A 22657-nucleotide genomic window follows, 5' to 3' on the forward strand; every position below is an offset into this window, starting at 1 on the left:
ATTTTAATTACATCTGGCTACATGTCCATATTTCTGTGATAACGACCACATTTAATTTATCATAGTTTTCACAGATTGCTCTCGCCACCTACTGTATTGGTATAAGCAAATCCTGAACTCTTCATCAAGTTATTTTGTGAAGAGAACCCTCCTGAATCATCTAAGATAGGTGGTGTCTTATATAAATAATGGTTGAATATTAAGATTTTTTTTCACCCATTTTTCCCATAACCAAGCTTTATAGTCTTAACTTTGTACTTCAGAAAAATATTTACTAAACTCTATCTAAACTGTATTAAGTACAGTTATTCTGCATTTGATTGATCAGTTGAATTTTCAATTAAATTTCATAAAACAGAGAGGCTTCAAGGAACTATTTCAATAGAAGTGCTCAGGTTAAAATGTCAAAGGTTTATGATTCACCAGAAATCTGAGATGAAATTATTTCTGTGTAATTCATTGCAGCTCATATGTTGTTCCTGCACATGACAGATTCATCTAACACTGCTTTCAGAAAGTGAAATGATGAGCTTTTTAGAAGAAAAACCATTAAGATCTTCTCTTTAAAAGAGTGTTTAATCTTAAATATTTAAAAAGAAACCCAGCTGTCTTTTTTTAATGTATCTGTTAGGACGGAGGATTTCGGATTCTATATTTTGCCTGCCAGAATTGATGATACAACAAATGAAAGCACTGTAAATGCATCCAGTTCTCTACTCAATATAAATGAGTAGCAGCAGGGTGCATAGTGGACTACAGAATATTCCACTAAGCCTACAATTTTGAAGGTTGGGGAGTGTTATGCAATAGAATAGCTTCTTTCTATAAGACCCCTTCTCCAGTTCTCTGTTTTGGGTTATCTTTTAAAGCTACAAAGGGAAGTCAGAGTTTCAGCCGAGGTTTTTGAACTACATTCTCCGGAATTTTCAGGTAATTGACATGTCAGTATTCTAGAAGAGTCTCACAATTAGTTGTTCTTATTTCAAACCAGTAGATAGTTTCTGCCATTACTGATTTACTATTCAATTATTTCATCCATACATTCATCATTAAAATAACCTAAACTTAATAGGCAGCATGGGATTTTCCTCAGCCATTAAACATGTATTTATATAGCCACTTGTCATATCCAATCTGCTTATCAAGTTAAAAAAATATAAGTATTTTCATGTAGTTTTCAAATAACTTGATAAGATGCATTCAATTCTTATCAAATTCATTTTTTCCTATTTATATCAGTAAACAGTAGAACAATGAAACAAAAAACAACACATGGTTCTATACCCTTCAAGACTATGAAAACCCAAAAGAAAAAAAAATTCTTTATTTCTGCAGGCTTGCAGTACCACTTCAGACATTATTTCCTGAAATGGGTCCAAACTGTAACATTGTTAGTAATGTCTACATTTTCTGCACTTTCATCTGATAAATGTAGAAAAATCTCATTTAAACTATTAATGACAATTTTCAATTCCCTCTTCTCTGAGTTCTTACAGGCAAGCAAAATTTCAAAATAAATTATGTATACAGATTTGTACTTACATTTGCCTTAAATCTTCTGGCACTTCCAGTTTGATCTTGTGAAAAGTATCTTTTGTTGCAGGTTTGTTGGGATTCACAGATCTTAAACGCTCAATTGTGACAATTTCATTGTATGTAGCATCACAGGCTGCATATTCTATTACATAAAACTGATATAAAAAATAATAAAATCATCCAAGCTACATGTTTAATGACAAGAACAAGAATTGTGCTATGACTGCATTGAGTGTGAAGTATTCTTTAATTGCGCAAATAAACTGCACTTTTTTAGTTTTAGGTAAAAAGACACTCCTAATCAAACTTCCTACTACGGGGATAGCCTACATAGTTACTTAAGAATAAATTTAAAAAGAGAAACAACTTCAAATCTGATGTCCAGACAGTTGCAAAAGAAAAGAGAAATACAAGAAAATTGAAGTGTGTATGTATATATATTCCTACCTCACCCTTTATCATTCTCACTTTAGCCAGCCACCAGCAACATGGTTCTTTTTCATTTGCTCTGGAATAAACCTAAACAAAAAGGTATAATGTACAACACTGCAAGATGAGAACTGCCTTATATTAATAAAGAAACTTGTGTAGAATTTGCATAATCCCTCAGACAGAGACAAACACACATCACAAGCTAGCACATCACAAGTCATGACTGATATTACCACTCCTGCTATGCAAGAGCTTTTCAAGCCAGTAAATTATATAAGATCCATAAAATGTAAACAAAGTGCCTAGTTCAAACACCATAGCAAATATAAAATTATAGCCCATATGAATCAGCAAAAAAGTCACGACAATCCTGAAGTACTCAAAAAAGCAAAGGAATTCAGACTTATAGGCCAGCTAATATTTCAATTTCATCTATAACTCTTCTAATTACATACAGGTATTGTACGGGTCATGCCAGTGCACAATATTATATAGTCAGCAAATTGACATATAGAACCTCTCTCATAACATCAATAAAACCAGCTTTATACTAAAAAGTGTTGCCAGGATAGCAATGTCAATTAGGGATGTGATGATTTTATGTTATTTTTTATACATCATAGCTATGTGTCAAAAGCCCTAGTGTAGACATAGTTTTATCAGTAAAGAAGTGGTTTTGCTGGCATAGTTTATTTTGCTCTCTGAATCAAAATAAGCTATATTTCCATATCAGCAAAACTTTTAAATTTAGACAACATTTAGGAAAGGAGTAAGAAGTTTAAACTTGTAAAATAAGGAAGTCGGATGGATAATATTAGAGTGACCTTAATTTTTGTATATTATATTTTCTTAATTGTAGTTCTGCAAGATTGAAAGAAGAAGTAATATGTTTAATCAGCCAATTGTTAACTCTGGCTTCAAAACAACTTCTTTTGATTGTTGCTCTTTGTGCCTTTGAAAATTACCCCACCCTCAATAATACCATACTGTAACCCAACAGTTCTCAAACTGTGGTTCGGACCCCAAAGTGAGTTACGACCCCATTTTAATGGGATCACCAAGGCCTGTGTTCGACTTGCTGGGGCCCAGGACTGAAGCCAAAGCCCGAGGCCCACCACCCAGGACTGAAGCTGAAGCCAGAGTGCTCCAGCCTCTCCTCCCCCAACTCGGGGCTTGGGCTCCCTCTGCCCTCCCCACACTCTGGGCAGCAGGGCTCCGGCTCTCCCATACACACTTGAGGCAACAGGGCTCCAGCACCCACCCATCCGGGGTCATGTAGTAATTTTTGTTGTCAGAAAAAGGTTGCAGTGCAATGGAGTTTGATAACCACTGCATAATCTATCACATTACTGCCAACATCCTGTGACAAAAACAAGTTTTAATTTGCATACAATTACACGAATTTGCACAAAATACTACCCAATTGCGCAAATGGCTCCAATTTCCCATAAACCCTGAAATGAATAGTTCTGTGCCCCTTCAGCAACAGATCTGCCTATCCCCAGCTGTAAGTCAATTATGCAATCCAAGAGCTGGCCCCGGGTCAATTAAACGTGTGCTTCCCAGCCCCACATCAATTAATTCTCAATAAGTCGCACAATTATTTCTGGGGCCCCTGCCCACAAATCAACTCTGCATTCCCAGTCAATCAACTGGGGAAGTGAGGAAGACAGCTAAATCACAAGCAGATGGGTATCCCCCAGAGATCGAAAGGAAGGTCTGAAAACCCATCAAGTTGGCAGGTCTGTTATCAGTGGGCACTATAGTATTTTTTTATTACATATTACAAAGTTGCTTTTTTATCTTGAGGTTTTATTTTATACATATAGACCCTGTCTATACTGCTGAAACAGTTCTGGCTAACATGATTCAAATCCAAGCAGATACTAACACAGTTTCCTTCATCAATGAAGACATGAGGATCTAATTTACAGCACTGTTTGTAAGCCAATTGCTATCATTACCATGGAGGTCAGGAAAACAACTGTAGCATACAAATCCCGCAAGTGTCAAGGATGTGGTTTACAACTGTCAAAAGAAGCTGTTAAATAGACTCAGCATGATCTTCTATAATGTTTGATATCAATGAGATGGTGTAGTGTTCTACTTATTCCCAGTTACTTAGCTGACATTCTTTTCCTGTCACTAAAAAGGTACTGTTTAAAACATAATACATACCTCTACTTCATCACTTTCATTTATATCTTTATTATAGCCTGCAGGTGGTGGAAACCTCACATCATGGAATGGAATTTGTCTCTCTGGCTGCCAGCTGAAAAGAAAAATACAGCGATAGATTGGCCCATGTACTTTCACTTTCTTTTTAAAAGGATGACCACAAGTGTTTTAGACCTGTAATTTTCACACAAAAACTTCATGAAATTTAAATTAACAGAATCTACTATAGAAATGTTGCAAAAAAAGTTTTTAAAATGTAGTTAAGCATCTTAAAACTAAAAGTAATATTAAAACTGTATCAGGGACCTTACCACAAAATAATCCCCCCCACCACTCCCGAAAATCAGTATTTTGCTTACAATACTGTCAAACACCTAGAAGTTCTATTTTTATACTAAACAAATTCCAAATTCTTCTATTTTTGAATTTAAAAAATATTCCAAACTTTACTGAGTAGAACATATCAATAAAGCTGACCATTTAAAGGTGTGCAGTAAAGTATTGAAGATTTCATCAACTTAAGAAATATGTGCTGTATGCATCTTATAACCAGGCTAACATGGATATTCAAGCACAATAGCTTAAAGAAAAAAGACAGCTTGGAAATCTAGCTTTTTAAAAAAAGTTTCAGATTTTACACCTTCTCTGAATCTCACGTCAACTTATTTTGGTTTAACAATCACATTTTTCTGTATCTTTAAATAATGTGTTTTTCTGTTTTTAGTTTGTACAATACTCTGTGTATAGTCAATTTTACTGTTTCTCCTATAAAGTCATTGAACTTCCCCTATTAATTTGTTTGGGTCTTTCAAATGGCAACAGGGAAGAGAAAAAGAACTCTCTCTAATTTTACTAAACAGTGATAGTATGTAAATTATTTTTTCACACGTAAGTATAACTTAAGTTAAAAGCTTCCCTTCAAAATGCACTCTTTCCTCAGGTTCTATAACACCCATGCCTTTAACAGGAGCTAGCAAGGAATGTCCCAGCACACACTTAGTGATGTCACCTCAACCACAAATATATGCTGGAGAGAGTTTATAGAGGCACATGTGCATTGTTTTCCTCCATTAAAAAACCAACAGATACATAAATACAGAATATTACCAAGATTTTCTCTTTTACTTGCCTCTAAGTGTATGTATTCTTAAAAAAAATGGAAAGGGGTGGGTAGCACATGGATTTCTTGCAAGGGGGGCTGCCAGAGGCCTCAGTGTTGATGCTGTTACATTTTAAAATCAACTCAGAATAACTTGGTGAGTCTAACAAGTCTAGTAACAAGAGATACAGGTTGAACTCATGGAACTGATTTTGAGCCATCCAAACATAATATATAACATTAGTAATACAGCAATGTTTACCTTTGTCTTTAATAAAACAAACTTATTTATTTTATTACATCTTTCCTAAATAAAATTTTAAAATAAAATACAATAGTTTTTATTGTGAAGAGCAATAGCATAAGCATTCAGATTTTAAATGTATTAATTTTTTTTACCCATACTGAAAAAGGCAGTATTTATGTATTACTAAGTTAGAGACACATATTAAATAAACACAGTATTAGATTTAAACATTGTGAAAAACTATAACATCAGCAGTACACTTACTTGTTTTCAAATGCAACTGTAATGGAATCTTCATGTACATCCTTTACAAATGCCTGTATGAAAAAAATAGTAGAATTATGGATAGTGCCTATATTTTAAAAATACTGCCATCTTAAAGCTTCTTTTTTCCACTGACACCACTGAAACTCAAAAATTAAGTCTGTTTTAAAATCATCTCTAATTTTGCAGTATTTTCCTAGAAGATGGGACTATACAGACAAAGTTGCTGACATCTTTGTACTCCCCTGGTTTATGGGCACCAACCAGTACACTGATGTGCTTATGCAGTACTCAAATCATACATGCACTATTTTCTTTTCACTTCTTAAAAGGAAGTGCAGAACACTTCAAACAGAATATACAACAGAATGTATAAATGTTAAATACATTATGTATAGTTACTTAATATGTTGTGTTAAATAAGGTTTGCCTAAAATTCTACATTTCCTGTAGTTCTGACTGTAGAACTGTGGTGTAAATCAAAAATCCCAAAAAATTTTTATTCCCCACCCCCATATCCCAGTACTCAGCTCTCTGAGTTCCCTCCCCAGCTCCCTTCTCGCCCCAAAACAAGTTCCAGTAACACCAACAAGACCCAGTTATACCCAATTCACCCAAGCTTTAGCTAGATTCCCTTCAATGCTATTGCCTGGCGCTCAGCAACTTCCTTTCTAGATTAATTAAAGTGGGACACGCTATATCCTTCCCTCCATTTTCCTCCTGAGGTGGTGGCTCTGTAAATATTTCATCCCTAAGCTTCTCCTTTGGGATAAGAAGGAAAAGACTTTAGAGGGCCTACTGAACAGAGAACTGAACTGTGACTCAGGAAACCTGGATTCTATTCTCAGCTCCACCACTGGCCTGCTGGGTGACCATGGGAAAGTCTCTCTGACTTCCCGTGCTTCACAGTGTTTACGTTTCCCTATCTGTAAAATTATGATATCGATACTCATCACTTTTGTAAAGCACCGATGAAATATGTACTGATGAAAAGTGTTACATAGAAAGTTATGTGGTATTATTCAGAGCCTCCAGATAATCATGGTTATGTGGAAGGGAGAAAGGTAGAAATTTTCAAATTTCTTCCACTAACTAAATGCCTACAAAAGAACTTTTGCAAGTGTCTAAAATAGAAATAAATAAATGTAACTGTGTTGAAAAACTATGATAATTGATGATAGGTAGCATGGGTTTTCTGCTTGCACTTGTCCATATAAGAAGTTGATTCATGTGTGTATTCAGGAAAGTAGACGGAGAAGAGGGACATGAATGAAAGGACTATGCTAGTTTGTTCTACTAACAGTGATGGCATTTTTAGCACATCACTAAAATGAAAATAATCTTGACCACTGACAATGTTCAAGATTATTTACACCAAATATTATGTGGAACATTTAACCTTCCCCCAATTTTGAGACTTTTAGTGAAACAAGGGGACACTTTTATAATTCAGATTCCATAGTAACTTCACTTTTCTTCCAAAACAGAAGCACCTAAGTATCAAACAAGAGAATCGAGAGTGACTACTGCCAAAATGAAGTGACATATGTGTACATGAGTACAACTGTGATTCTAGCAGGAAGTTCAATACTGGCTCAATAACCTGCAATGAACTAATAATCTCTTCTGAGCTCAGGTCAAAGCAAAGTGAAAAAGAGCAAAGCCACCGTTAGTCTCTGGAGCCCCTTTCGCAGTATGCCCACCCTTTAAAGCACTCAAGGAACATTAAAGGAACCATTAAAGTTATTTATATTGAAGTACCTTCAGAAAGGACACAAATTGGTTATAAAATTTGGCCATATCACTTACAAAGGCTCCCTTTCCATACATACCAAAAATACAGTTAATATTTTTCTCTGGCATGACAGAAAACAAATCTAACATCAGAGCTCAGCGTCTCACACATGCTGAGATAGGTATAGAAACAGTATTTACATAAGACAACAGAACTTTAGGTTCACATACACCCATATGGGTATTGCAAATTTTGCATACATCTCATATCCATCTTTGCTCTGTCTTGGCTTATGCTAAGTCCAGGACAGCAGCAATTAAGGATATGCATTTGACAAATCTTAGGACAGTGAACACATTTTCAAATGTGTGTCATGTGCAGGTCTGAATCAGCTACTGATCTAGATCAGGGGTGGGCAAACTTTTTGGCCTGAGGGCTGCATCGGGTTTCTGAAATTGTATGGAGGGCCCGTTAGGGGAGGCTGTGCCTCCACAAATAGCCAGGCATAGCCCGGCCCCCGCCCCCTATCCAACACCACCTGCTTCTTGCCCCCTGACAGCCCCCCTGGGACTCCTGCCCCATCCAACCCCCCTGTTCCCTGATGGCCCCCGGGGACCCCTGCCCCATCCAACCACCCCTTCTCCCTGACCCCCCTGACCCCTCGCCCCTAACTGACACCCCCACCCCATCCAACCCCCCCTCTCCTTCCTGACTGCCCCCCCCGGGACCCCTGCCCCCATTCAACCCCCCTGTTCCCCGCCCTCTGACCGCCCTAACCCCTATCCACGCCCCTGACCACTCCCCGAACTCCCCTGTCCTCTAGCCAACCCCCCCGCTCCCTGCCCCCTCACCGCGCTCCCTGGAGCACCAGTGGCTGGCAGCGTGGCTGCACCAGGACAGGCAGCTGTGCCGCGCAGCACAGAGCACCGGGTCAGGCCGGGCTCTGCAGCCCCGCCACCCAGAGCATTTCCCTGATGATGAGGTGAGGCTGCGGGGGAGGAGGGACAGCAGGGAAGGGGCCGAAGGTGAGCCTTCCGGGCCAGGATCTCAGGGGCCAGGCAGGACAGTCCCACAGGCCAAATGTGGCCCGTAGATTGCCCACCTCTGATCTAGATATTAACAGACATGGATGCCTTGACATCTGAAGTATACTGTAATCACTACCACACATTGTATAAACCTATCATTCTGCAGAAAGGCAAAAGAGCAGGTCTATGTACTATTAGTAATAGTCACCTATGCAAAAGCAAGGATAATCTTATCAAAATTATCTGATTACATCATGAAAATATACATCTTAAATCAAGAGCCCCAAACTACTCTTGAGGGAAAAAGTAAGAATGACAGATACCAGTGCCAGCAGGAAGAACCTGAACTTCTTAATTAATCTTTTTGGTTTTCTTTGAACCATAAAAGGATGAATGCTATATGTCTTTTTTAGTACGAAGAAACACTGAGTAGAAGCCTTTCCCTTTACAGTGCTGAGCACTTCGCCATCTTTAAGGACTCCTGAAGCTGTTCTAAACACTGAACATGGTCCATGAAAAATACAGGAAATGGCATGGAGTGAACTGGGATAGGGTTGGGTGGGAGCAGAGAGAGTAATTGGCTCTTCTATCCAAACTCAACAATTGCTAGAATAATGTGTTAATTCCACCACATCCAATAAGGAAATGGCCCAAATAGCCCTAGAAAGGGAATTACAGAAAGAAGGGTAGTCAAATTGAAGACAAGCTCTGTGTTCTTAAAACAATCCATCAAATGTTTTGCTTGGAAAAAGTGAAGGTCACATGAGCAACTGATTAGGACAATAACCTTTGGGGGGGATGGTTTTTCCTTTCTTCTCATAGGCTTTAGTCTGAAGTTCAGGTAGGTTGAATGGTAACCCCCTGCCATAGTTACTCTCTGTGGTAGCAGAAAGAGGAGGCTGTTGAACCTTTCTAGCTTGATTGAAGATGACTCAGATTGTGCAGAGGATTTAGCATCAATTATTTTCTTTGAGTCTCACCTGTTTTCTTACCATACACATTTTCCACAGAAAGGAAATTTTCAACGTGGCTTAAGCCTCAACCAAGAGACATGAACACTTAAAGCCAGGAACACTGAAGAGCAATACCCATATGTAACTGCTCTTGCTGTGATGTCCATATGTGTGGATGCCAAATCTGTCTAATGTCTTTCACTGTCTTCCTCTGTTCCTCTATCAGATGGCCCAGAGGAAAAAGCACCTAGTCCCAAAGCTGATATAAAGTTAAATGTTGATGGACTGCGAAAACTGGAATATAAAGATGCAGAGATATGTATATCTCAGGCTCATAGGTGTATGGGTAAGGAGGGATGGAAGACTAGCCTGAGCAAACATGCATGACAGATAGTAGAGTGTGAAACATACTAAACGTAGAGGGAGACTAAGATGAAGGAAAACGGGGGGAAGATAAAAGGTTGGAGTAGATAACATCAAGAGGAATGATGTTCAGAAAGAAGTCAGGGGAGCGAGGAACAGACCATGAGAAGAACATTTAGATTATTAGTGGCCATATCAATTTTTTTTTTTTTTTTTTTAGGAACTAATGAGCAGAAAGGTTTGCCCTTACTGCTCGAGAGCCATAGAGCACAAAAACAGAAAGCACATAATATAGAGCAGCCTCCAGAAAATTTGAAAATAACTAAAGTTGTTCACTCTCCCCGACATGAAAAACTTAATGTGGTGCACTTTCATCATGGCAACTGAACAACATTAAATCCCTGTGCTTGACATTAGTAACATAAACAAAATAAATAAATAAATAAAACCTGTCCCTGCAACATATTGATGTTACTGGAGGTCTCAAATGTGTCAACATTCACAAACTCTGCAAAATAAAGTTTTACTTTCAGTGATCCAAATATGGCCTAAATTTCATTATTAGTCATTTTACAAATGTAAAAGTTATGCTACTGTAAACACCAATATATATATTATTTCAGTGCCCAAGAGTATGCTAGGCACGTCACATGAACAATTCAAGATATGGTACCTGTCCCAAGGAGTTTAAAGTGTAAAATCAGATGTAATAATTGGAGATCAGAAAGAGGGGGCAGGGGAGGGGCAAGAAAAAGAGCAGGGATAAAGGTTAGGGTCAGAAAAATGTTCAGTTACTCAGTATGGCATATGCACATATTGACCATACTATTAAATTAAGTGTTAGGGGGGTTAAATTAATCATTTAACTTGCTGCTCATGGATGGCTGAAGTAATTTTTTTCTTCAAAGGAATCAGAAAGAGAAAAGTGAGCCAATTTGGGTAACAAGCCTGGGAAAGGCATTTCACATAGAGTAGCAGAATGGCAAAAAGTCACAAAGGAGCATCAGGGGAAGGAAACAAAGGGAATGTCCAGGCTGGCACCATTAGAAGGATGGAGGGGATGGGAATTGACATAAACGGAGACAACGTTGGAGATATCTGTTGGGGATGAATTATGTAACCTTCAAAGAAGGGACAAGGAACTACAATAGGGAGCCGGGGGGAATTCTGCAGGACGTGACGGGATTAAAACAACAAATGACAAAGATTATTTTAACATTAGCAGTTTGGATGGAGACAAGTTCAATATCCAGAAATCGAAAATAAAAATTGCAGTCATTGAGGGAATGGACAAGCAATTTAACCATTAGGAAAGAAAAAAAGGGGCAGATTTTAATATTGTTATGGAAGAAGAAATGGCAAGATTTGGCCACAGACAGGAAGTGGATGGAGAAGTCAAAAATGGATCCACATTACAGACTGACAGGATGCTAACAGTATATCAATAGCAAGAGATAATGGAGGTAGTGGAGTGTCTTTCAGGAAAAGCAGTCAGTATATTCCAACCCCACTGGCATAGGATTGATCCCATTAAACAGCTGCATACAACATTTTCTTATCTAATTCGAATAATTGAATATGCTCACAGCTAAGTGTTTTTTTAAGTGACCTCTTTGGTCACTTGCAACAGAAGTCCCACAGACACACCTACTTTAGGAGATAAAGATACCTAGTTTTAATCAACATATTATGTTGGCATCAGTTTTACATGTGAGACTAGTATTATCGGAGACAGGATTAAGCTATACAGTTTTATAATGCATTTAAAGATTATGAACACAGTAAAAGACCTAACACTGGTAATTTTCAGTAAAACTAAATAAAACTGAAACAAGTACACTACTGAATGTCTTACTTTGTATACTGTATTGTGCCTTCTACTGCATCTGTATTCATTACAGAAAAATACTTATGGATAGGCATCATGGTTTTCAAGATTGAACACAGAGCTGGAAGTCAAGAACTCCTTAGTTCTAAATCATATTTCCATCAATAACTCAGGGAGCAGCCTTCAACAAGTCACTTAACCTATCTACAAAATTAGGATAATAAAAATTATCTACTTACTTTGTGGAGGTGTTAGAGGGCGTTAATATTTGTATAATTCTTTGAAAATATAAAGTACTAAGATATTATATTAAAATCAGTTCTCTAATATACTGTAGAAAAATAAACTATAGTTATATTAGCAGCATCCTTTATATTTTCCCTATGCAACTGAAATGAACACCATTTTCTAAAACTGTCACTGTCCTCAACTGCAATTTTTACTTCTTGAAGTACATTGACAGGGAATAAATGTTTAGAGGGAAGGACATTAAAACATCACCAATTATTTTGTATATGAGGCTGCAGAACAAGTGGGTTAAACCCGCTTATTAATTTGTTCCCAAGTGTAAATTTTCCATTAGATGTAAATTTTGTACCATGACACCCCACACTGAAACACATACCATTCAAAAACTGTAAGTGTACTTAAGTATTCCTCTCTGAAAATAAAACACTGTACAGCACATATATATTAGTGATGTCCGTGTGACGAAATGCATTTGTCTTGCATCTTTGACTATTTTACCTGCACTATGCCCATTAATGCCATATCAGCCAGCACTTAAAATTTTTAACCGTCCAAAGAGATTCAGGTCCAAGCCACAAAAGTCAGGCTGATTTCAAATATGCCTAAAGTTCATATATTTTCAAAATCTGAGGTTTTGGGTCAGGCTCTTCTACAGCTACAAACCTCTGAACAGCTTTAAAACAGCCATTGAAAAAGAAATATACACACAAAGTAGTGTAAAAAAATTTTTTTTATCCTCAAACATGGAACATCCACCCCCAGTTGAACGGGTCTGAGTGACAATGGGACCAGCAACTGTTCTAAGTTCAACATCTCATGTCAACAGGGATCGCCAGAAATAAGCGTCCTACATTTCATATGTGCTGAGCACTCTCAGCTCCCATTGCAATGTGAATAAGAGCTCAGAGTTCTCATCACTTCTGAAAAACCAGGCCAGAGAGCTTTACCCATTTGAAAGCTAGAAATCCTACCTTTTACATGTGATTTGGTACTCGTTTCTAGCTATGACAGGCTATGAGGTATCTGTCCTTAAGTTTGTGACAGTAAGATTTATAAAACCTATTTTAGATCATTAAACAAGGTGTATACTGAAGTAAATATTAGATGCCAAACAGACCAAGGCCCCACTGTAATAGACACAGTACAAACAAAAGCTTCCCCAATTTTAAGTTACCCTTTTCCCCTCCACTAATACAACTGGACTTACAGTATTAAAAACAACCTTGGTGTCTGGTAAAGGGATAAAAAATATCCAACATTTTTAAAAGCTCTCCATTATATTACTAAAACATTTTCTTTTAATATATGTGGCATAAAAGTAGTATTACTAATGGTTGGTGTTACTGGTATGATGAGACTACTGACCTTCATTTGGGATAACCTAAATAATTCTTTGTAAGCTTTGCCAGTCATAAATACATGGTCATTCCCTAACTCATGCCAGTAAATGTCTTCATCCTTTGTCTTGTACTCCATACATACTAGCATGTACCCTGATTTAATGTATTTACAGTATTTTTGCTAAGGGTCTTCCAATCAGAGTGAATTAAGGTGGTTTTATAGTACTAATTGTAGGATGATCACTAGATATTAACATACCATAAAATGAAATGGGATGATAAACAGTTTTACAATATTATAACTCTAGAGGGATCCATCAAGATGCTGCTTGAAGAAATTTCTTATTTTCTCATTGGGACAGTCTTGTGTTTAAGCTGTTCAGGTCCTGGCCCCCATCAGAAATTTAGTATGATGTTAGGCAAGCCATTTCATTCTGTGCCTCAGTTTCTCCATCTGTAATATAGGGATAATCTGACACCTGACAGGGCAGCATGAAAATTAATTAATAAGTGCAAGGGGCTTGGATATTATGGTAATATAAAAAAAGATATAACTAGAATGATAAACTATGCCTTTCTGTTAAACACTAATCTTAGAGTGTTGTTTTCTCTAAGTAACCTTTGCATCAGAGTTGATCATTTTGCTTGCCATTTTAAACCTGTCTTATTTACCCTTCCTATTTGCTAAAGAGAGCTTATATGAATTCTAAAATATAAGAAAAATATAATTTTCGTTCAGAGAAATGTTGTAAAATAGTCTGGATGTACTAAATGATGTTCACATTTAGTAAACAAACTCTCAGTTTATGGAACAGATAGAGTAACTCATGAACCAATGAAACCTTCCATTCATCATATACCTAACTTGTTCTGGGACCAGAAATGTTGGTAATAAAATAAAATGTGCTGGGTTACTTGATCACCTTATTTTTTTTTTTTATTATTATTAGTCTAGAGTAAAAAAAAAATTGAAGGGATCAAGAAATTTACAATATTTCCCAAGCGGAGAACTTTCTGCACTGATGTCATTCAAATAAAGTACATGAAATTGACTTTATATCTTCTCTGTCATCTTGTCACAGTAGTATATATTTTTAATCAATTATTAACCAGAGAGTACATGTTTTAAATGACCTCTTTCTATAAAGCCTGCCTATGATATATAATGCATTTAATTACTGGTGCACAATTAGATAAAAAGCTACTGTCATTTAAAAACCCTTTTTAATTCCTAAAATGCATACTTCATATTCTCAGTTATCTTTTGAACAATTATCATCAACCCCATAAAGAAAAGACAAAGAAAAGAAAAAAGGGACTTTTGTGAGTGTTCAATATTTTATTTCCTGGTACTTCTATACAGATCTGGGATTTCAACTGGAACACTCCAGACCCAACAGATGCTCTATTTAGCACTCATATATTCTCTCCTTACTATGAAAACACATGAGATGGCATCAAATATGAAAACATCTCCCTCCAGATATTTTAAGGAAAAAACCAAAGATTTTAAACAGAATTAACTTTTAAAAATCTGCATATACTGGCATCATTTTAGACCACTAGAACTCAATATTATCTAGGTCCCTGACCCTCCTTCCTACCTCTCACATGCTATAATATGTGATGAACTATTCAGTTCTATCCATCTCCAGTTTATTAACAAACACAGGACACAACTGAATATTAGGCCCAATTCTTGAAGGCACTAAGAACATCCAACACCCATATGAGCAGAGTGCTCAGCACCTTGCAGGAACAGGCCAGACCCATTATGGTTAACTGTATTTTGACAGGTTTCAGAGTAACAGCCGTGTTAGTCTGTATTCGTAAAAAGAAAAAAGAAAAGGAGTACTTGTGGCACCTTAGAGACTAACCAGTTTGTATTTTGACAAAGGGCCTGAATCCACTATAGCTGACTCCAGTGGGAGTAGGCCCTAGCCCAACGTTTTGCTCTTTTTTTTTTTTTTTTTTTTAAATCTTCTGGATCACAGACCACTGCAACCCAAATGATGTTCTACTGTAAACTGACCAATGCTCTTCATTTCATGTAACCCCCGTGGCAACAACAACAAGCAGGAATAACTGGCAGTGCCCGTGGTCCACCCTCAGCGAAGGCTCTCCCCACCACCAATGCACACACGCTACCACGTACACATCCAACAGGCTAAACCACGTTTTCAATGGGAGACGTATTTGGTCAGTAACGTTTCCAGGACCTTGGAGCAGGCCTGAAGGCCAAGGGATGCGCCAACCCCAGGTCGGCGCGGGCATCCCTGACCGCAGCATTAACAGCGCCACCGGGAGCGGCGTTTCATCCCGAGAGCCCGTTAACGAGCTTCCGGGGGGGGCCCGCCCGGCAGGGGCTCGCCGGGGTGCGACGCAAGGCCCCTGGCGCGGAGGCTCTGCTCAGCCGCGGATCCCCCAGCGCGCTACGGGGGGAGAGGCCCAGCCGGGCCCTCTTCATCTTCCCTCGCACCCCGGGAGCGGCGAGCCCAGGCCTCCCTGCCCCCACCGAGCGAAGGTCTCATAGGCCCGAAGCCTCCGGGCCCCCGAGCTCCCTCTGTCCAAGGCGGCCTCCCTCATTCGTGCCCCCGCCCCGCTCCCCTCCCTCCCCTCAGGTGGGGGGGAGGGACCGGCTCTCCCAAGCCGCCGTCTAGCCCAGGCCTCTCTCCTTTCCCCATCGGCGGGAGGAGCCGCCGCCTCCTGCCCGAGGCCCCGCGCTCCCTCCCCTGAGGCCCGGCCCGGGCGCGTGGTACCTTGTAGAAGGCCCCATTGGAGCCCCGCACCTCCACCACCAGCTCCTCCATATTGTGCCGCGGCGGCTCGGCGCGGGATGCCCAGGCCCGGCGCCGCCTCTCTCTCTCTGCGGGAGGGGAGCCTCGGTTCGCTCCGTAGTCGGACGGGCGGGGGCGGGTCGGCTCCGTTCCTCGCCCGCGGCTGCCCGGAAATGAAAGCGAAACGGTCACCACCCGGCGGCGCGCGGGGAACAGGGGAGCGGGGCGCCCGCTTAGAATGTAAACATTAAACCCGCATCACGTGACGGGCTCCGCTGGAGAGGGGGAGGGGCGGGGAATTAACTCGCGCGAGCACGCCCCGCTCGCGACCACCTAACGGCCAGCCGGCCGCACCCCGCCCTCACACAGAGACACAGCCGCGCTACGGCGGCACGCAACCGAACCTCACGGCGCTACGGCGTCCCACCCCCTCCGCCCGCGCTCTGAGCGACTGCACCGCCACCCAATGGCGGCACGCCATCGACGCGTGCGGCGGCCAATGGGAACGCCCGTCGGGGAGGCCCTCTGTCTCGGGAAGGCGCGGGCTGCCATGGGCTTTCAAAGGGGCCCCTCAGCTCCGTGACCGGCCCGGCCCTCCAGGGGGGCCTTGGGTCGAAGGATTGAGGCGGGGGGGTGGGGCTTGTCCAGAGACATAACGGTGATGGCGGGGCCCGTGGGGCGAAGGGTGGGACGGGGGCCCGGAGCGGGGGGAGACGGTGGCTGAGGAAGGAGGCTTCGTGCAGCCTGGGGAGCCGCACGGCTAGTGCCGCGGGACGGTCTGCGGGGGGCGCCAGGGCCTCGGTTTGTAGGTATTAAAGAAAGCCCCTTTGCAGCTGCGTGGTAAGCTGGGTCATCAGCTGACTCGCGCGGACTAACAGCGGGGTTTGCACTTCCTGTTTGGCCTGAATGTCAAACCTGGCAGCTGCTGAGATCTAACCCCATCTCCGTCCCTCATGCTGGGGGGGCAAATGGAGGGGGGGCCTTGGGTCTGGTCCCTGCCATTTCTCAGGAGCTGTTTGCCCTTCTGGAATATTTTAAATGTTCCGCAGATCCAATCTGCAAGAGATTTTCGGGAGCCCCTGTTACCTACAGGTGACATTGTTGGGGAATAAAGTGTTGGTGGTATTAAGTAATTTCCACTCTCTTTGCTTGGGCATTAGTCGAAAGCACCATGCAATACAACAAATAGATACGTTTCATACAAACGGCATCCCAAAATAGTATGTAAAAATGTATGCATACAGTTCAAGTGAAGTATTATCTATTGCTTCTGCACAGCTTGACTGTACACAGATGGTCTGGATGAATCTTCATGATTTATGGTATATGTTCTTGGTGTTGTTCAGTAATCCTACATCAAGGCACTCAGTCTTGATAGTACAGAAATTTCATGTTTTGCAAATGTTCCTTTTGATTCAGTGGCTTCCTTTGAGAGTTACAGAAATACTGTCTCTATGTCTTTCTTAGGGCTGTATCTGATTTTACCTCCTACCAGCTGTAGGATTTATTTAAATGTGTAGTGTGTGCTGTTTAAATACATTATGTACAATAGAACCTCAGAGTTATGAACACCAGCGTTTCAGTCAACCACATGCCTAATTTGGAACTGAAAGTACATGATCAGGCTGCAGCAGAGACCAAAAAAAAAAAGGGGGGGGGGCAAATACACTACAGTACTGTGTTAAATGTAAGCTACTAACAAAAGGAAAAGTTTTAAAAAAGATTTGACAAGGTAAGGAAACTTTCGATACCTGTTTCATTTAAATTAAGATGATTAAGAGCAGCATTTTTCTTCCATATAGTAAAGTTTCAAACCTGTATTAAGTCAATGTTCAGTTGCAAACTTTTGAAAGAACAACCCTAATGTTTTGTTCAGAGTTACGAACAACCTCCATTCCCAAGAGTTTGTAACTGAGGTGCTACTGTACTGTGGATCTGCATGCACAATAGGGCCTGAAATTTGATTTATAAATATTAAATGAGACACTCCATGCATAGATATCCAGGGGAGAAGGAAGAACCCGCAGCCAGAGAGGAAATAATTTGTTTTTTTCAGCAATTCACAGCTTGTGGGCTTAGTTTTAGAGTAGGTTGGGAAAGGCACCTGCTTGCAACCTGCTTTGGACATCATAGTAACAAAGGATCTAGTATTTTAAAAATAGGCTTTTAAGGATAATTAAATCAGAGCTATTAATATTAGCCTCCAGATACCATGACAATATAGGTGAACTACAAATAAATGATATAAAACTACATCAAAAGCACACTAAGATTGCTATGTAAAGCACTCAAAAGTTAGGAAATGCCAGTAGTAAGGTTGCATGTGTGTACACATTATGATAGTCTTATTATATTGATCACATACTATTTTGTGTCATACTGTTTTTTTCTGCTAAAACACAAGAAAAGGAGGGGGGAAAACCTCAACTATTTTGATAAGAGTTTTTTCCAAAAGTTATAAGTTTGTCGTGACCATGACTTCTGTGACAAAACTTTGACTCTCTCACAAGTTTTTGCACAAAAGTCATGCATTGAAATCCTAGCCCCTTTGAAATCAGTGATAAAACTGTTGATGTCTGTAGGTCCAGGATTTCACCCATTGTCTCTCTCATCTTAACCAGCCTGTTCTTGAACACAACACTTCCATGAGTGTTTACAAATTTCTTTGTGTATATACACAGTGTATTATGCAGGTAGGGGGTGGTTGTCGGAATTAAACATATAAATATTTTATTAAAAGTTTTAAATGAATTTTGATGTGAAAATGTTTAACATCTCATGAGAAACAATGTTCATCAGGATTTGTCTTTTAAACTAATTTGTTTTATCATGCTGTGATGGATTTGGAATTTTTTGCAATAATTTATGAATATTAGGTCATGACCTGGTTACTGTAATGTTTACTGTGTGCCTATATTGAAGGACTTTAAAAAGAACTCTCTGATAAGCTCATATCTCTCACCAACAGAAGTTGGTCCAATAAAAGATTACCTCACCCACCTTGTCTCTCTGCATATAATAATATTTCAGTAGCAGGATTGTTAGGAAATGCACCCAGGAAGGGAAATGCTTCCAGGAAATACTTGAGGGACAATGCAAGAGCCATTCACATTGATGCTGAGATTCAGCCCCTTCCTGATTTCCCTATGAGTAACTCTCGGGTATCAAACGATATAGGCAAATTGAAAGAGAGTGCATGAGAGGTTTAGACCCATCGGGAGGATGGTTAGACTCTACGTAAGATACGCATGCATGTAGACTTTTTGTTATAAAATCCTTTTTCCCCTTTTGCTATGGTTTGTTCCTAAGATTTAATTAAGAAGACTTCTGTGTTAAGAAGGCTGTTTTGGGTCACTAAATCACTGATTATAGCCTCCTGAAAGGAAGAACTGCGAATTTCTGAATCAGTTTGGACCTTTTTGGGTATGCAGTGTATTGTAGCCCAGGGCCTGGTCTGGGAATCATAAGAAGGGCCCTATTGGGTCAGACCAAAGGTCCATCTAGCCCAGTATCCTGTCTTCCGACAGCCCCAGAGGGAATGAACAGAACAGGTAATCAAGTGTTCCATCCCCTGTCGCTCATTCCCAGCTTCTGGCAAACAGGCTTGGGACACCATGTGATTCTACCCCTTGAAAGGTAAAGGCACAAAGTCTAACACTTAAGCAGGTGCACTCGGAGACCAGAGAGGGATCAGAGGAGCAGCTAGCCCTGTAGACATTACACATGGATTTTCTCATCTCTGCCTTTCACAGACAATCAGCCTCTGTCACTAAGGGCCAACTTCTGGCCTCATAAATGAGGCACAGTGGGACGAATATTTGACCTTTGCTTTAACTCTTATTTTAATAGTATAAATAAAAATTAGATGTTTATAAAGGCATTCTAAAATAAAGGTTCTTTTTCAGTGAGACCTAGGGGGAATACTACATATATTCATTTTGTGTTGCCTTAACATCAGGATTCCATGGAAAGAGCATCACATTGAGAGTCCTTAACTTTCAAGTTCAAAGTAACTTCTTATGATATGTATTTTATGAAAGAACTGTATGTGCTTGGATTATAGTGTAAAAAAAAAACTGCAATAGGTAGGTAGATATAGCACTGTATGATATCTTTTTCACTCCTGTCTTTTAATGCTGCCAGTCTGTTCACAAAAATGGACTGAAACAAAGCATGCATAGTTGGGAATAGGTTTTATGGGGTGTCTGAACTTTTGTGTTCGGCTAACTGTCACTTGCAAAGGGGAAATGTCAGGCCATAAAGACAAGAATGAGAAGTTTGCAGTTACTTACAGTTGCATTACTGACTGTACTTGAACAGAGTTGGAATAAATTATTCACACTTAGTATTGGGAGGGAGATTTGTGTGTGTGAACATGTTTTCTGCATTTGACTGGTGATTTGATATGACTACATACTTATTCTCTTATTTGCTTTTCCACTAAAAAATGTGACTTCCTTTCAGATGTGAGGGGAGGAATCTATTTTTATGAATATTGCTATTCATGGATGAACATGTGTGCAAACATTGAATTTTTGTGTGAATGAGTTTATTTGCATGATAAATGCTGTGAATCCATCCTTATGTATATAGCCACTATTCCCTCTGAGCTTAATTATTACATATAGGACTCTGTCAAAAGAAAGTTGAAGCCAATAAAACTGGCTTGTCTTTCTTTGTTCAGGAAGGAGTCCAGGTATTTGGACCCTGTAGCCAATATCTGTACTACCTGTATAAAACAGGACAGGAAAAGATGTTGAAATGTCTTAAATTTCTAGTCCAGTTAATCTCCACCCACACTCTCTGAAGTGCTGCTGTGTCTACCAGAAATTCTTCCTTAACACTTGCTAGCCGATAAACGTATCCTCTTGCCTTGTGAGATGCTCTCTGGAAATTTCTCTTTTTTCTGCTTTTTACCACCTTTCTCAGAGAAAAGAAACTCTCCCTGCAGTTTGCAGAACACCAGCATAAGGAGCCCACCATCATTCCCATTACTACAGAACATTCAGATTCCACTCTTCCATGTCTGTGAGGGCAGGTCTTCAGTTGCTATAGAACAGTCTAGTTCCAAAACATTCCCTCCCTTTTCTTGTTAAAGGTATATTGCCTAAAACATTCTGTTAGCATTTCCTTTACAATGAGGCTACCACCCCCTAATTAAACAGTAAACCATGTACGTTGACATATGAAAGCATACCTTCAGAAAAAGTAAATGTGTATGTATCTAAAGATCTTTCAAGTTACTCTGGAAATGCACCATTCTGCTGCCTGTTTTGACTCCTGATCTCAGTATTGGGTCTCAAGTGAGACATTTAAAAAATAGATGGAATGGTATAAGCCTTTAGGTGCAAGGACATCCTAACAAAGGTACCAGAATTTCTGAAAGACTTGGGAGAGGGATTCTCACTGATTGTAGTCTGTGTGGGAACAAGTGCTAGCAGCAAAGGAAGACTTGATATAATCAAACAATTACTTAAAGGACCTGTGAAGTAAACAAGAGGAGATAAATGTAGGTAATCTTTTCAGAGATTCTTCTGGTGTTAACTGTAAGCAAAGGAAGGAAGAATTTAATACAGAAATCACATCACAGCTTTCCTGTGTCTTTTAGGCCACCTTGGTTTAAAAAAAACAAAAACAAAAAACCACACAACCCAAACCATGTTAGTCACAATGATTTTTGAAAGCAGCTGTCAGCTATGGTTCAGTTTAACATAGTTTGTGTTTCTGCCCTGCAGACCCTTGTTCAATAAATATGTGGTGGAGTTGATTTTTTTTTTTGCCTTAACCATCTGAATCACACAGTAAAAATGATTACACATGGCTAGTTGACAGATACACCTGTTCCCTATAAGAAAGGACAGACAGCCATTTGGATCCCAAACAGTCTGATTCTACAGCAGAGGGGGAAAACACAATTATTGACTCCAAAATAGCTGGTTTCATAAATAAACGTTTTGTAATTCTGGGAGGGACTCCTGTCTCTTATGTAGCACCTATTGCATTGTCAGTGCTTAATAATTCCTTCTTCTGAGTTCACACCTCTAATTCATTGTTCCAGGCTGTGAACTCACAAAGAAAAGTGTATTTGGTTACATTTGGTTTACGTGTTTTCTTCATAAACATGACAGCTAGAAACCTACTTTAAAAACGCATTTAGATTCTGTATAAGCTGTTTGTGGCACATGGGCCATGTAAATACATCAAGTAGGCTAGGTTGGGCTACGGGTTTGACACCCAGATTTAGAACAATGCTGATTGAAGCCTTTGGGTGTTATTACATTATTACTGGTTTCAGAGTAACAGCCATGTTAGTCTGTATTCGCAAAAAGAAAAGGAGTATTTGTGGCACCTTAGAGACTAACCAATTTATTTGAGCATAAGCTTTCGTGAGCTACAGCTCACTTCATCGGATTCATCCGATGAAGTGAGCTGTAGCTCACGAAAGCTTATGCTCAAATAAATTGGTTAGTCTCTATGGTGCCACAAATACTCCTTTTCTTTTTACATTATTACTGCTAGCCATAATTTATTAGTCTCCCTTTACCATGGTGGTATGGATTTTATTGTTTCTAAAGCATGCAGAATAGATCAATGTCTAATTTAGCTCTGACCATCACCCACAAATGAT

At 39.7% G+C, this 22657-nt stretch overlaps 1 protein-coding gene across 3 annotated transcripts in view; it reads right to left on the minus strand.

Moving 5' to 3' along the window:
• The window catches only part of FMR1 (fragile X messenger ribonucleoprotein 1), a 57240-nt gene extending 40812 nt beyond the window's left edge, over nt 1-16428 (minus strand). Inside the window, exons 1-5 of one of the 3 annotated variants that reach the window (XM_074962636.1) lie at nt 16012-16427; nt 5757-5809; nt 4147-4240; nt 1984-2055; nt 1543-1691 (exon numbers count right to left, since the gene is read on the minus strand). In XM_074962636.1, the coding sequence (XP_074818737.1) occupies nt 1543-1691; nt 1984-2055; nt 4147-4240; nt 5757-5809; nt 16012-16062 (419 nt within the window). In that variant the 5' untranslated portion in view covers nt 16063-16427. Of the gene's footprint in view, nt 1-1542; nt 1692-1983; nt 2056-4146; nt 4241-5756; nt 5810-16011 lie in introns of all 3 variants that reach the window. The other 2 variants (XM_074962637.1, XM_074962638.1) reach the window with 2 other exon arrangements.
• Between the last annotated feature and the right edge of the window lie 6229 nt (nt 16429-22657).

The sequence above is a fragment of the Natator depressus genome, chromosome 9 (genome assembly GCF_965152275.1).
Source record: "Natator depressus isolate rNatDep1 chromosome 9, rNatDep2.hap1, whole genome shotgun sequence".
Lineage (NCBI taxonomy): Eukaryota > Metazoa > Chordata > Testudines > Cheloniidae > Natator > Natator depressus.